Here is a 14,670-nt window from a genome sequence, read left to right as displayed (position 1 = left end):
ATTTTGCAATTTTCACTCAAAACATGGCGATTTCTGTCTAATAACAATTTCTTATTTTGATCTGGAATCAAAATACGTCATAAGTTAACCTATTTGCCATTTAAACTAAAAAGAGATCTAGCTAGGAAGGTTGCATAATTTTTACACAGAACTTTCTTGCCTTTTTATCGGGACGTAAATAAATAAATACAATTCAAATTAAAAAGTCGTCGAATACCTTATTACAGGAATATTACTAGCCATTTTATGGTATATGATTTACTCGACCCATTACTCGACCACTTAATTTTTCCTGACTATTTTTAGCGGAAAGGTGACATATTTTTTAGTGACAAAATGTTTCCTGATAAACATAAAAAAGGTATAAACGCTGTTATGGGAATTTGAAAATGTTTTTAAGCTTCTTATCATTTTCAAGCAGGCAGGCAACCTCGTTCTCTGCGCATTATCAGCTTTTCGATTCTTACTGATAGCGCTGGCATTGTCTGGTTTTCGAACGCGTAAGATTACGTAATCCAAGAACAAAACGTCAGGTTTGATTTGTTCCTGGGTTTGAAACTATTAATGCAGTGTAACTTTGTAACGTCAGATTTTTTTATGACGTATTGTTTTGAAAAGTTCTATCCCCTCTAAGAGGGGATACACAGGGACGAGGTTGGCAGGCATGCAGTTTAAACTCCTCTACACGGATTCAATGATACAAATATCGCTTACAAACCTCTACCGCATACAAAACCACACACCGGTATGTTACCATCAATAATATACTCAGAACTAAAAACATTGACTACTTCAAGTTTAAATTTTATTGACACTGTTGACACTTTGATAAATCATGTTTCCATTGTCATTCGAGCCCTTTATTTGTTGAAGTGGTAAGATGTTTGTTGTGTTTGTGTGTAAACTGAGCAGACTTATTTGCATTTCAGGGTCATTTTGCTGTTTGATGGATCTAGGTGTTATAATATATAGAACCCATAAAAAGAAATAAAACGATGTTCGTAAAAGGATAATTTCGATTTACACTCTACATATGTTAAAGAATAAATGTAGAAAATTTGAGTGATTTTTCATAATTACTTCTCGAGATATCTACGTTACAAGTTTCGCCATGTTTTTTCTGAACCACCCGGTAATTTGGAAGTTGAAGTGTCGTACTGCTTCAGTGCTCAATCAAACAATAAACCCCTCAATACATTACAATCGCTACATTTTTAACATCTTATCTGAAAAAGATCGCAATTATTTACCTACTCTCGGGTACCTAATAGCCGTCCCCCCCCCGCTAACTAATTTTTGGGAAAATGTTTTTGAAAATTCCCTCTTTTGTCCTAATTCTGCTGTATTAGCCTCCTTTTCAAAAATTTTCCACCCAGGACATTTTTATTCCCCCGCTTATTAAGTTTTGAGATTTTTCCCACCCCCCTGCTTACTCCAACCCCTCGGCTATTAGGTACCCGAAAGTAATTGGAGTGTCGTAGCTAAAGTTTAGTCTGTCTTCATTGTATACTTTTAAAATTTCTTTAAAGGCAATTTCACTTTAATTTTCATCAAAAACTTCTCTGAACTTTAATCCGCCAACAATGACCTTGTCAATTCTAAACAATACTGCACGAAAATTATGATATTTACTTCTGTCCAAAGTGTCAATCTTGCTAAAAAAAACATAGTTCACCCTGTGATTTACAACATCATTTGAAAACTTGTTAGAGGAGTTCTACAAATTAGTGAAACACCTTATCAGTGTTCACCATAGCATATTCAGCCTTTTTGATTAAGGCCCCATCGGATACCTAAGCTAAAAGAAAGGTACATGTATGTATTTTTGAAGCTGCAAAAGCCTACTAAGGACCGTTAAAATCAAAAAATTACATTTCACTACCTACAGTATAGTAAAAATCCTAAATTTTAGTGGAATTTCCGCAAAAAAGGTGTCAAGATTTACCTCAGTCACCTAGGATCCGAGTGCTTAAGAGTCAGACGACATATACCCATTCTTCCTCTAGTACCCCTCGGATGAAAGAGCTCTAATTTTCATATAAGGAAATAAACCATCTTATCACTCACCCAGAAACGACTCAAGTATCAAAAGCAGTTTGATATCAAAATGAAATTGATAAATAAAATTTATTTTCGTAGAGCTTAAAGATTTTGGAGTTAAATGAGACATTTTGGAACTTTTTGACGTTAATAAGCGTATTTGTCTAACGTACAAAACTTCCTCCTTTTCTGCAAAAATATTCTCTAAATTCTAGAAAACAGAATATCGAATCAGAAATGTTGCGCAATTTTCAGTTTTCAGACCTTTTTTTTCTACAAAAACCTCGCTGTGTGTTTTGAATTGAATTCAGACGAAATGATTTTTTACAAGGAAATATCATGTGTGAATACAAAAAGGTCAAGGTCAAAAAAAAATTTACACCTTTTTATTGCAATACATACGTGATCAAAAAGTAGAAATATCATCACTCTCCGAATATGATTCCGGTAAGTGTCTAGTTGTTTTCACGGTTTGTCATTCAAAAGAAGCTGGGAAACTTGTTCCATTATAAGTGGTTCGAATTATGGAGATTCCATATAACTACTTTCTGCAAATCAAAATATTTTAGTACCACAAACCTCTCTAGATAACCCATCAATATCCAGCTCATTCGCTTTGATTTTACTTAATCCATATCTACTTTAAGAAGGACTAATAAAATTGTGACGTGGGTAGGGGGATGGTGACGAGACGAAGACGTAAACTAAAATGGTACGATACAAATCAAAATCGTAAGTTTAGAGGTGAAATTCTGACATCGATTAACGATTATCACTGTTGAATAAACATTTGAAGTTTGTCGTCTACATGACCATGTGCCTTAAAAAAGAAACAAAAGGTCTTGGCCCAAAAAGTAATCCGAAATGCATTTTTGCGAATTCTATATTACAATTATTCGATTTCAGAAAGTGGGGGCGTACGGTATTTCAGAATAGCGGAAATCGACCCTTTTTTCTTCGGAATTTCGGAAATCGGACAAAACTCCTTCGGTATTTCGGAATTCTGAGATTGTTTCGGTATCGGAAATCCATGAATTTTTGCTTCGAAATTTTGGTATTATAAAGTTTTTATTCCCCTTTTTCGGAATACATACATAAAAAATCAAATTTAATGAAGAAAAAAGTCAAAACGAGGAAAAATACCCCAAAAAATCGGTATCGGAATAGCAAGTATTTTTTTACGGAAGTTCGGAGATTTTGGCAAAATTATTCGGTATTTCGGAAATCGCAAACCCCGTACGTCCCCCCAGAAAGACTATATGAAAATAGTGCAGTGCTGAAATAAACAAGGTAACTGACAAAAACATCGTGGTCACAACTTGAAGTATTCCTATTGTCCTAATTTGTTATGAATCTTCTGTTAGCAATATTTCAAAAATTTCTGAAACACTTTCTCGATTTTCCACCTGTTTTTCGTATGATTGGTATAAATCCTTTTTGATAGTACTCCATACCATACAACATGTCTACCCTGCGGAGAGCAGTAAATAAATTTTCCCTCGCAACCCTAAAATTACATTCTATCAAAATAAGAATCTGAGCTATCGTACCGCACCAAAACAGTGTCGTTTTCCAAAACATTAAAATTCTCATTGTCATGGGAAATCACCAAATTATTATCAAAAATCGAATCAAGGCTTGATAGTCTGTTAGCATGTGATAACTGTTTGAATTCGTACTCATGGTCTATGAGCGGTAGCAACATTTGTTGTTCTTGCATGTTGATTGGTGCGTTCTGTTGCTCTTGAAGATTGGTTGGTGTATTTTGGATGACCTCTTGATGTGCTTCCATTGGGTTTTCAATGAAATTAGTTGTTTGATGTTGTGGTTCTTGTGTTTGATTGTTGCTAACTAAATCTAAATGAAAGGTAGCACCATATTTCAGCTCTTGTGAAAGGAGAGCGACCGCTGTGGATCTCACAGTCCAGATACAGTATGGGTATTATCAAAAGTTTAGTAAGCTTTTCAATCAGAGGTGAAATTTCTGAATATTTACACTTGCATTGGGGACACTCCCAGGGGACGCGATAAGGCTACAGACCAGACCTCTGAAAGCCAACCCTTTTAAAGAAATTTTTGCGAAAAAGTAACCATTAGTGAGACAAAAATTCAAAAGTTTTCTAATCTTAGAGAGACCTTTTACACTGGCATGATTTCCATAAGAAAACAGCAAAACAGGACAGAACAGACCTTTCGTGAATAGACTTTGATTTATCAGCGTTACCTTGTGCAATAACTGTTTCATATGGTGGAGCTTCTTCCTCTTCTTGGATAGTGGTTGGTGAAATTTGAGGTGGAGAAATCATCGTTGATGAAGGTGTTAGCGGTGGTTGGAGCGGTGGATCATAATTGGTGTTTGGCTGTGGTTGATCATGTGATGTTTGATGTTGGAATTGACTGTTTTGGTGCTGCAATTGTTGAGGATCGTTGCTAAGTTGTTGTTGATAAGAAGTTTGGTGTTGCAGATGTTGAACTGATTGTTGAGAATGAAGAATAGGTTGTTGTTGATGGTATGAAGTTTGATGTTGCAATTGATGTACAACATTTTGAGGGTGTTGAACTTTCGGACTATGCACGTCAACGAGTTGGACTTTATTGCTCCAATCAGCAGAGTGCGTTGGTGATCTTCTAGCAATTGATCGACGCGCGATCTCACCTGGTGGTCGCGGCATTGACGATTCACCTGCAGAATATGAGCGCGAGCAACGAACGCGCGATACTCGATACTCAGCCGGGATATTTCTTGAATAGCGATTAGAAATATAGGAAATTCGTTTAGCAGGGTAATAATAGTGATCTGTCATGCCTTCCTGGAATTGTTGTGAGAAGCGTTGCGAGTATCTTGCTTTGCTGTCGTTTGAAAGCTGGCGTTCAGTTTTTTGTAGTAAGGAAGTGGGCGAGTTTGGACACTCCTCTTGAGCTTCACTACTTGATGAAGTTTGTTGTGAGATGAGGTTTTGTTCCACTTGTAGTGTGTCCACTAATCGGCGATGTTGTGCTTGACGCATCAAAGCGAATGTGATTCCGATGACTGCGATCAGAAAGACGATGGGGCCGATTATGATAAAGACAAGATGATTGGAGAACGAACTGCTCGTTGAGTCATCATCGTAAGGAGCTATGGGAAAAGTATTTGTTAATTTTAGTAGAGGGCATTTTGTAAAATCGCTCGGTTGTTTTGTTAGAAGCACTTGTTATACATTTTTGGAAACTGCAACCTTAGAGAAATCGAAATTACGATGTTTCCAATTTTTTTTCGGACACTTTGGTGTGATTTTCGGACAAATATGACGGTCTCAGGCAAAAATCATAGGGTTAAAAATTAATGAAAATTTTAGCTTGAGAAAACGGAGACCTGTTGTATATTTTTTGAAAACTCTCAAAAAATTAGGATTAGGGATATATTGCAGGTATAGGTGATTTCAGTACCTAACTCGAGATAATGAGCTTCAAAAAGCGCAAAAACTGGACAAAACAGCTGTTTCTGGCTGAAAAACACGGTTTTCAAGGGTTAATATCTCGAGTTAGGTACATAATTCACATATACTTGCAATATATCTCTAATCTTAATTTTTTTGAGAGCTTTCCAAAAATATACAACAGGTCTCCGTTTTCTCAAGCTAAAATTTTCATTAATTTTTCTCACTATGATTTTTGCCTGAGACCGTCATATTTGTCCGAAAATCACACCAAAGTGTCCGAAAAAAAAATTGGAAACATGGTAATTTCGATTTCTCTAAGGTTGAAGTTTCCAAAAATGTATAACAAGTGCTTCTAACAAAACAATCGAGCGATTTCAAAAAATCGAACAAAATTCCCCCTACTATTTTCTAAGATATTTATTAAGCTTATAATAAAAAAATATTCTCATAAAAACACATTCTCATAACAACACTGCTTTGCTAGACTTCCAGAAATTCATTTATTGAGCTAAAAGTCTGTCTCATTTTATTAGAGCCTTAATCAAAGTATCGAGTAATTTAAAAGTTATGGTGACCTAAACTTACTACTGGCAGTATTGAACGACGCTGGTTTAAAGTTGGCGAGAAATATTTTGTCCTTAATATCAGTGGATAGCTCGATGTCGTAACATCCATCAGACGCGTGAAGTTCATAGTTCGATTGCATGTAGTTGGTGAAACAATGTTCTTCGCGGTCTTGACATCTAAGGGAAGGAAATAAAGTGAAATTTGTATAAAGAGATTTCTACAGTTAAAAAGAACGCACCCAAAAAGTTGACATATTTTGACTTGATATGGTGATTAATATCTTAAAGAGAAAATATTCTAGAAATGTTATGTTGAAAGAATGACTCACGAAAAATAATAAGAAAACAAAGAGTGAAGAAAAGAAGAAGAGAGATTTCTTGTTCATGGAGATGACATTTTTTTGTTTTGAAATGTTGACGACAAGATGGCTGTCATGCTTTGACAAAAGAAAGGGGAAATTTAGAAAGTCAAATCCCGTTTCATTATGGTATATAAAATAGAAAGAAGATAAATATGGTACAGTCGAATATCAAGTATCAGAAAATATTAGCGAGAATTCTCTGTTATACCGGAAAAATCTGTCTACAAACGGACCCAATGAAAGTTATTTGCCAGGCTCGAAATTGTGGGGAAAGAAACTGCTTTAATGTTAAAACATATGATAAGGACACAATCGAGTAAAACAAATTTATTCATTCGTTGAAAAAATATCTTCCAAAAAGTCTATTGGTTTATTAAATTTCAGCGTTTTTTCCACTTTAGTCTCCAAAATCTCTCTGAAAAGGAGACAAAAAACACAATATACAATATATATACAATTCATGTAAATCAGACCCAAAATGGTAATTTCAAATACAAACTACCAATACCAATTTAAAATTTTCTGATTTTTGTAACCCTTCGAGATACCTTGAAAGGTGATAAAAACCGACCCTTACCGTCCACACATACCAACACCCATTTTTAGTACCCCTCCCGAAGTTAAGCTTAAGGGCTCTGACCATAGTCGGAAAATTGATTTTAGTATTTGAACATAAAAGTTATGTTTTAGGTTCTTTAACACTTTTAACAAAGAATTGCCTTTATAAATTGCTTTTTAATCAAATCCCTTCAGAGTAATTAAGAATTTAATTGCAGAAATGACGTTATGAACTTTAAAAAGACGTTAATAATATGTTGCATCACCTTCTTTTATAAAAAGCGCTAAGTTTTAATGGGTAATTAACCTTTTTGTTTCAAAATTTCTTTACATTGTCCGCAAAGAATTGAACTATTTTAAATTTTGCGGAAAATTTTTCTAAAAAGATTTGTCAAAAATTATGATTGTTTTTTTAAGCAAAATCCAGATGAAAAATTGATGAAAAACCACTATTTTGAAGATTTCGAGACAAAGAAGCATTTACAAAAATTTTCCGCAAAAATTTTTATCGTTTGGTGAAAGATACACCATCTACTGCGAAAAATTTTTCAAAATGTTTTTTCTTCGCCGAAACTAAGCTCTTCAAAGTTGAAATATTCTTCCTCACAAAAGTCTTCATTTTCTTCTTCATCAAATTTTTTCATTGCAATTTTTGAATTTTCAGATTCAGGAATAGTTTGTCTAACAGAAAATGTATAACATGCCATAGTTTGGTTGGTTACATCAGTCAGAAAACACATTTTAAACACGGCGATTATGAAAAATTCACTATGGTCAGAGCCCTTAACAAAATGACATTTTGATGGACAATGCAATATAGTGAATATAGATACATACCCTGTCCAAACTTTGACAATGTTATTGGTTTGATTACAATCGCCATACTTGCCAGTAAAATTCCTGGAAAACTTAAACCATTGAAATGATATCGGTGTATTGGCACGTATCTTGAAATGACATTCATACGGAGGATTGGTAACAGCAATTGAACTGTTTAAGAGGATGGATAAATCAACATCAAGTTGACCTTGTGATTTATAGATGATCCGTTTCCCTCCACACCAAATATCATTTTCTTTTAATGTTGTTGTTGAATTATCGTTCAAAGCTTCCCCATAATGCACTAGTGCAAAGATTGTGCTCAAAATGAATGCAATGCGGTTTGGAATCGGAAGTAATGCCATACATGAAGGTCTTATATATGAAATCTTTTGGTATATCAAGCCATCATGGTTCCGGAATACACGGAAAGTCTGTACAATATTCAATTTTCACACTCACTCTGAAAGATAACATCCACCAACAGGACATAAAAAAAAATCTGAAAAATTGACAAAAAATTGAAAGATGAGAAAAAGAGATTTATGTTTTCAATTCGAAAACAGCGTGTCAGCAATCATAGGAAAATAATCAAACCCAACACGGGCATGCGCAGTTATCATTTTTCTCTTTTTCTCACTGAAACATTTTTAACTGTTTTTAAATTGATTAAGGTATAATTTTCTTGACAGTGAAAAGATTTTTCACTAGGAAAAAAAGTACTTCAAGCTTTATACATGTGAAATCATCAACTCTCAAAGAAGAAAAAAAAATTAATCGAAAACTTACGAACTCGAAAGAATTATTTCTATTTTAGAGAGATGATTTTTGTTATGAATTATTGATTTTCAAAATGATTTCGACCAAAGCAAGACTAAACCAAGGTTTTATAGTATGTTCTAAAAAATCTTCTATTCCTAATAAAATATTCTGTAAAAATTCTTTTTATAAAAAAAACAATAATATCTGACAATCCCTTTTTTTCGTTTAAAAAAAACCCTAAAACTTATTAATCATGACCCATCAAAAATAATTTTTTCAAAGAATTTAATGAAAAAGATGGAGGATAAAGTTTCAACTTTGTGTTGCTAAGCTACCGATTTATCCTGAGACGAAAAAAAGAAAATCCTGAAAAATATGTTCTCGCCCTTTTTGTGTTTTCTTGAGTCTTGAGTCAATCTAAACACTGAATTTAGTCTCACACTGGTTGAAAATTTAGTGCAAGCATTTCATTTTTGATGCTAAGACCCTCCAAGGTTAAATTTCTTCAAATGGGTATTTGAGCTTATTTTTCAAGAGAGGGATGAAATTCATTTGATTAACTTGAACTGAATAAAGTCTAAATGTCAAGAATGAAGTTGCCACACCCTTTTACATATTTACATAAAAAAAGTTCTGAGCAAAACACAATCATCTAAGAGTGTGGCATTCAGCGCCCACCGGAGGCCTGGGCCCTAAATATGTACATTCTATTTTTTAAATACAATTGAAAATCATGCATTTATATAATTTGTCAAGTTTTTTTGAAAAAGGATGTATGCATGTAACTATGTACAGTAGTTTTAAAAGTTTATATTCGGTACTTTTTCGTTGCTAGTCGCTTTAGTATGCTTTTTATTACCGTTGATATTCGCCATATGGAAGGACATAAGTGTCTTAGGAGATATTTCACCATCTTCACCTCATCTCCAAATATTACAATCAATAATTTGTTGTTTTGATTCAAACCAATAATATATGAATTGCACCGTTAGGGGAAATTTTCTTATTCTTTTGATGCACTAAATTAATACTGGTAGTTTCAGTTTTGTAGTGTGTGGTATTTTACACATTTTCCTCAGCAGAATATTCGTCAAATGAAGACATGGCACTCACGATCTCACTAAAGCAAAGGTGAACAGGACATTTTCCAACATCTAAAAAGGTCTTTTGCAATGAGAAGGAAACTTCCAGAAATCAATGATCGTGGTGAATCTTTAGTTCTTTGGTTCTTTGTTCATATTGCGAGCATGGAGATAAGCACTCATGTCAAATGCAACCTGCTATTACTATTACTAATGACATCTTGGTATGATGGAAGTTTGTTTTGATCGCCATCCTCAACATCAGTGGAATTCAATCGATTCATTGACGTTGCAGGAGATGGCATTCTCAAACCTTGTGCGTATGTTGGTGGTGGCAGATCTGAAATAAGACAAAATGCATAGTTAGACAATGGACAATGGTTAATATTGAAACGGATTTTCGCAAGTGTCACAGCAAAAAGGCGCAAAAACATACTCGTTATAGGGCGTTGTGTACGCATTGCTTCACAGTAGAACTTAGGGCAACAAGTGCCAGGGGGCACTTCGACGTCGAGGGTGGTAATATCGAAAACCAGGTGTACCAGATGCGATTCTATCGCACAAATGGTTAAATTGGAATTTCTCTATACTTTGCCTTATATCCCAGTCTTGGTCAAGATGCGACGCCACTGATTTAGACTCTTAATTTCCAAAATTTAGCGGGCATCACATACGTAATGGTTTGACTCCATGCTTTGAATCTTAAAAATAAATCCTTGAGGCTCCGCATAATTTTAAGCTGGGTTAATTTAAGGTGAAAAAGATTTAAAGTTCACAAGAAAAATACCTGAAAGTGATGGGTCGTTAAGGATTTCTTGATCAGGGAGTCTTGTTTCTTCAATCCTTGGAATTTCATTGTTGTTCGGGAAACTTGACTCAAGCATGTAAGGACCATTCCTCAAATTATGTCGCTCCTCTGCAGCTACCTGTTGTGAGAAGTATTCATAGAAATATATGAGGCATTTTCATAATTTTGCTGCCACGATTCGGTCACCTGGATATATGCTCTGGTATTTAAATCCTATTTGACCCTAGAGAAGGTTGCTACTCCTCTTAGAATATTTGCAATAATTTTGAATATATAAACTTTATTATGAAACTTCTTGAATACTCTTTTGACATATTCATCTCGTTAAATCAATTTAATAAAATCAAATTTTTATCCATGTCAGAATGAAGGAATTTAAGTGAAATTGAAATATACCTTGTTAAAGTCCTGTAAAAATATTGGCAAACGTGTAAGAAAAGATCCGTCATACCTCAGCCGGGCAGTCAGAACCACCAAACGGTTTGCATCGGTTGGAACAATTGCAAAACTTCCATGCTAAGATCAGGATAACGAAAATGATGACTGCACTGATAATAATGCTCAGGATTATGGAGGTCCGATCGGATTCCTTCTTCTCTGCGATTGGTTGGTCTGTAAAAGTATAGGTTTTATGAGTCTGTCATTTTTGTGTAACACGATAACCAAGCGAAACTCATCCTAACTTTCAGAAAATCGATGCTGGTGAGAAAATTACTTTGGAATTTCATCTCTATCAGAAAACTATATTGCTCTTAACTTTTTGCAATGTTCGAGAGACTCTCGCCAATCTTAAGTTAATTCGTCGATTTTTCTATGCTTGCAAGTATCATTTTCGCAAAATAGTGAAGAGAGATGTTTAGCGATGCTTAAGGAAGAGAGATGTTTAAATTTAGAAATGATGTACTCTAAGTTTGTATTTTAAATGTTGAGGGAAAGTGCGATTAGGAACCTAAGGTGAGGGAGAATAAAAAATAGATCAACTCACCACCATACGCAATGTAACCAATCAAAAAACGAGTTCGTTGGGGATAAAAGTTTCTAGAATTTCTATTAAACCTCAATTTCAAAGAATTGCTTTGTGTATCCAAATTATAGCCTTGAGTTTTATCGCAATAATAGCTGGTCTTGGATTCCAAGTCATACGCAGTTTTCTCTGAAATCAAAAATCAATAGAATTTCCAAGTTTGAAGAAGTATTTTTTTTGAAAATAGCCAAGCGATACAAACGTAAGATTGTGGATATTATTAACATGACCTAATTTTCGACTATGGAAAAATTATGAATTTGAAAATGTATATGGTTTACAAAATAATTTCGGAAGGCAGTGAAACAGGGGTGTAAATTCTTACTTTTGTAGTGGATTGAAAAATAGTCATATTTTCTATTCGGACAACTATTATCAACAACATTGTAATCTTTCGCCAGATTCAAATCGATGACGTAAACAGCGATATTTTTTGCGCCTGGTACGTAAATCTCCCATGTACACTGGTTCGTGTTACGGAAATCTTTAACTCTATTATACGAATGTGGCCAGTTGGGTGAACCAATAAGTCCAGCTCGTTGTGTAATCTTTGTTGATTTTCTAAAGAAGAATGAACTTCTCAGTTTTTACTGGGAAAAAATGAAACAGTTATTTTCTAATTTAAATGTCCAAAGGTAGACCTGAATACCCTTCAAAATTTCCTGAAAAACACCTATGTCTCAAAATCCCGGCGAGAATACTCTTTTCCACAGTAGTGATGAAATTTTCTATTACAATCTCAATGGGAATAGAAATTGTTGCTAAGTTGAAAAATCCAGTGGTGATGGTTTTGGAGGGAAACGTTTTCCTTGAACTTCAAATAATTCTCTCATCTGGGACAAACTTTGGCCAAATTTTTCAGTGGGGCAGCGGGTCTGTGAAACGGTGTTCAAAATTATGACAATAGCAATCATTGAATCTCATTGAAAAGCCTCGAATTAGTTCAAAAATTTAGTCACTATCAATCACTCAAACCCGACTTTGAACTGAAAATTGGTAAAAATTGTATTAGTTTTTTAAGGAAATTAAATTTCACATGTAATTCAATACGTACGGATAACACGAGGAGAAATGGCTGTTCTCCACAGGGTATGTTTCATACACAGCTTCGAAACCGGAGAAGTAGGAATGTCTGGATGATTTATCTTGGTAGTTGATCTTGATGCAACCATCAGGTGAATAAATAGGGAACGGCGTTCTACCACAGAATCCACCGACAAAATGACTAGAACTACCACATCTATAATGATGGAAAATGATAGCGAAAAACAATGATTAGTCATATTTACTAATTAATTGACAGCTAAATATGGAAGGCCCGAAAAGTTACATAAAAGCTCTCAAAACTTATTTTAAAAATCTAATTGGCAGATTGATCTGTTTTGCTTTGTAACGTCTTCTTTTTTGACGCTTCGAATTTTGACGTTAACACTTGTTTCGGAACCGTATCGTTTCGGAATGGAACGAAACCGTAACGTCTGAAAGTAAGAACAAAACAAACATCCATATTACTTACCCAACATAAACATTGACGAAAACCACTCGACAATACGGTAACGTGTCTTTAATATTGAATTTCTTCCATTTTAAAATAGTAAACACTTTGCCTTTATTGGTAGGTTCTATTGTGTGCCATTCGTCCATCTGACTATACACGCCATCCCAGCTTCTTCTCCTGGCAGTGATTTCACCGGACGAAGATGTGTATCGCAGATTTGGTTTTGAATTCATACAAACTCCACAACAAAATGCCAGGAAAACAAAAAGACAGCTTCGCAGGTTTTGCATTGTTTTGTTTTATTAATATAATCTTTTTTGTGAGATCTATTTGAATTTAAATCAAATTCAGATTAATTGATATACATGTTCGAGCTTACAAAAAAGATATAACTTTATTTCGAACATTTCGAAGAATCGGGTGTAAATAAAAAGAAAAGAAAAGAAGAAAAAAATAACAAGCAACATGCTGAATGGACCTTACGTACATAGGTAGTCAGAAACATGCCAAATGAAAATAAAATATTCGAACGAAAAAGAAAAGATAACAGCATAGCATAGAGATTTGTCTGTACACAGACCCAGTATCTACGGCTAATTTCAAAATTCATTGCCGTAGTAGAGGGTATGTTGTCGTTGTCTTTTCTCATTTGAGATTTTTCAAACCGATCGCTGCGATGGAGTGTTGGTGAGAGAGGAGAGACGACGAGAGAAGTGTTGTTATTTATAAATCATATACTTCATCGTAGAGGTCTCCGTACGTGAATTTTTTTATCAAACAGACAATGCGCACATAGTGTACTACGAAGCGATAAACTCTGGTACAGAGTACATAGAGATGCATAAGCTTGAAAACATGATGCAACTTGTTTCATGTTGGATTTTCGATGTTTTGAAAAAAAATATCAAGACAGTTGATGATAGAAATGCTTATTTTCCCTAAAAATTATTTCCCCAAATAAGAATAACCAATTTTTACGGCCAATTTACGGTCAAAAAAATGTTCCAAAATAAACTGATTCAGCCACTTTTTAAAGAACTTTGCCCTCTATCTTTCAGCAAAAAAACAGAAAAAACTAATGAAGCAAATTCTCATTTTGACTAAAAATGACAAAAGGGATTTTCCCCAAATGAAAATATCCAACTTTTTCAGCCAAAAAATTTTTTCCGGAGAAAACAGCTTCAGCCACCTTTTAGAGACTCTTGCCCCAGAAAAACTAATGAAGCAATCTCATACAAAGTCCAAAAATCCCTATTTTTAGGCACTTCTTGGCCCAAATTTGCCGGAAAAATTTTTCTCGAAAATCGGGCTCCATCAAATTTTTGGTATTGCCGTTTTGCATCATTGTGCAAAAAATCTAAAAAAAGTAATGAGCCAATCCCGAGAAAAGCTGGTATGGTAACAGACGAACGTCGAACGAACATCGAACACAGGTTAAATTAAAGGTTCTCCAATGTAGGTCCATAAAGAAAATTTGTTTAAATTTCCCACCAAATATTTAACTCCAATCTTCAAATTATAAAGAAATGAGAAATTATTTATTCAAACGTTCATAAACACAGGAATGTCAATATATCTTCAAACAAATTGTTTAAAAATCTATGAAGGGGGTTTTGCAAGGATTCGAAATACCGTTTTCCCGTCATAATTTCTACTGAATCTCTGAATTCCGAAAATTGATAAAAATGATAACACCGTCAAACTGGTTTGTAGAGGCTAAAATACCATT

The 14,670-nt window shown here is 34.4% G+C and overlaps 2 protein-coding genes across 2 annotated transcripts; both read right to left on the bottom strand.

Moving 5' to 3' along the window:
* Nucleotides 1-3,160: 3,160 nt before the first annotated feature.
* LOC136809241 (myb-like protein Q) lies at nt 3,161-8,444 on the bottom strand. The gene is made up of 4 exons (XM_067065759.1): nt 7,786-8,444; nt 6,048-6,205; nt 4,265-5,158; nt 3,161-3,897 (listed from the first exon to the last, which is right to left on the bottom strand). Exons 1-4 carry the CDS (start codon nt 8,130-8,132, stop codon nt 3,554-3,556), a joined length of 1,743 nt encoding a protein of 580 aa, XP_066921860.1. The 5' UTR covers nt 8,133-8,444; the 3' UTR covers nt 3,161-3,553.
* Nucleotides 8,445-8,666: 222 nt separating this feature from the next.
* On the bottom strand, nt 8,667-13,269 carry LOC136809240 (uncharacterized). The gene is made up of 7 exons (XM_067065758.1): nt 12,960-13,269; nt 12,498-12,683; nt 11,769-12,004; nt 11,405-11,572; nt 10,871-11,031; nt 10,399-10,537; nt 8,667-9,951 (listed from the first exon to the last, which is right to left on the bottom strand). The coding sequence occupies exons 1-7, from the start codon at nt 13,229-13,231 to the stop codon at nt 9,791-9,793; spliced, it is 1,323 nt and encodes a 440-aa protein (XP_066921859.1). The 5' UTR covers nt 13,232-13,269; the 3' UTR covers nt 8,667-9,790.
* Nucleotides 13,270-14,670: the final 1,401 nt, after the last annotated feature.

The sequence above is a fragment of the Clytia hemisphaerica genome, unplaced genomic scaffold, assembly GCF_902728285.1.
Source record: "Clytia hemisphaerica strain Z4C2 unplaced genomic scaffold, Clytia hemisphaerica genome assembly, whole genome shotgun sequence".
NCBI lineage: Eukaryota > Metazoa > Cnidaria > Hydrozoa > Leptothecata > Clytiidae > Clytia > Clytia hemisphaerica.
Note: the sequence above shows the minus strand (reverse complement) of the source record. Positions and strands in the feature narration are given on the sequence as shown.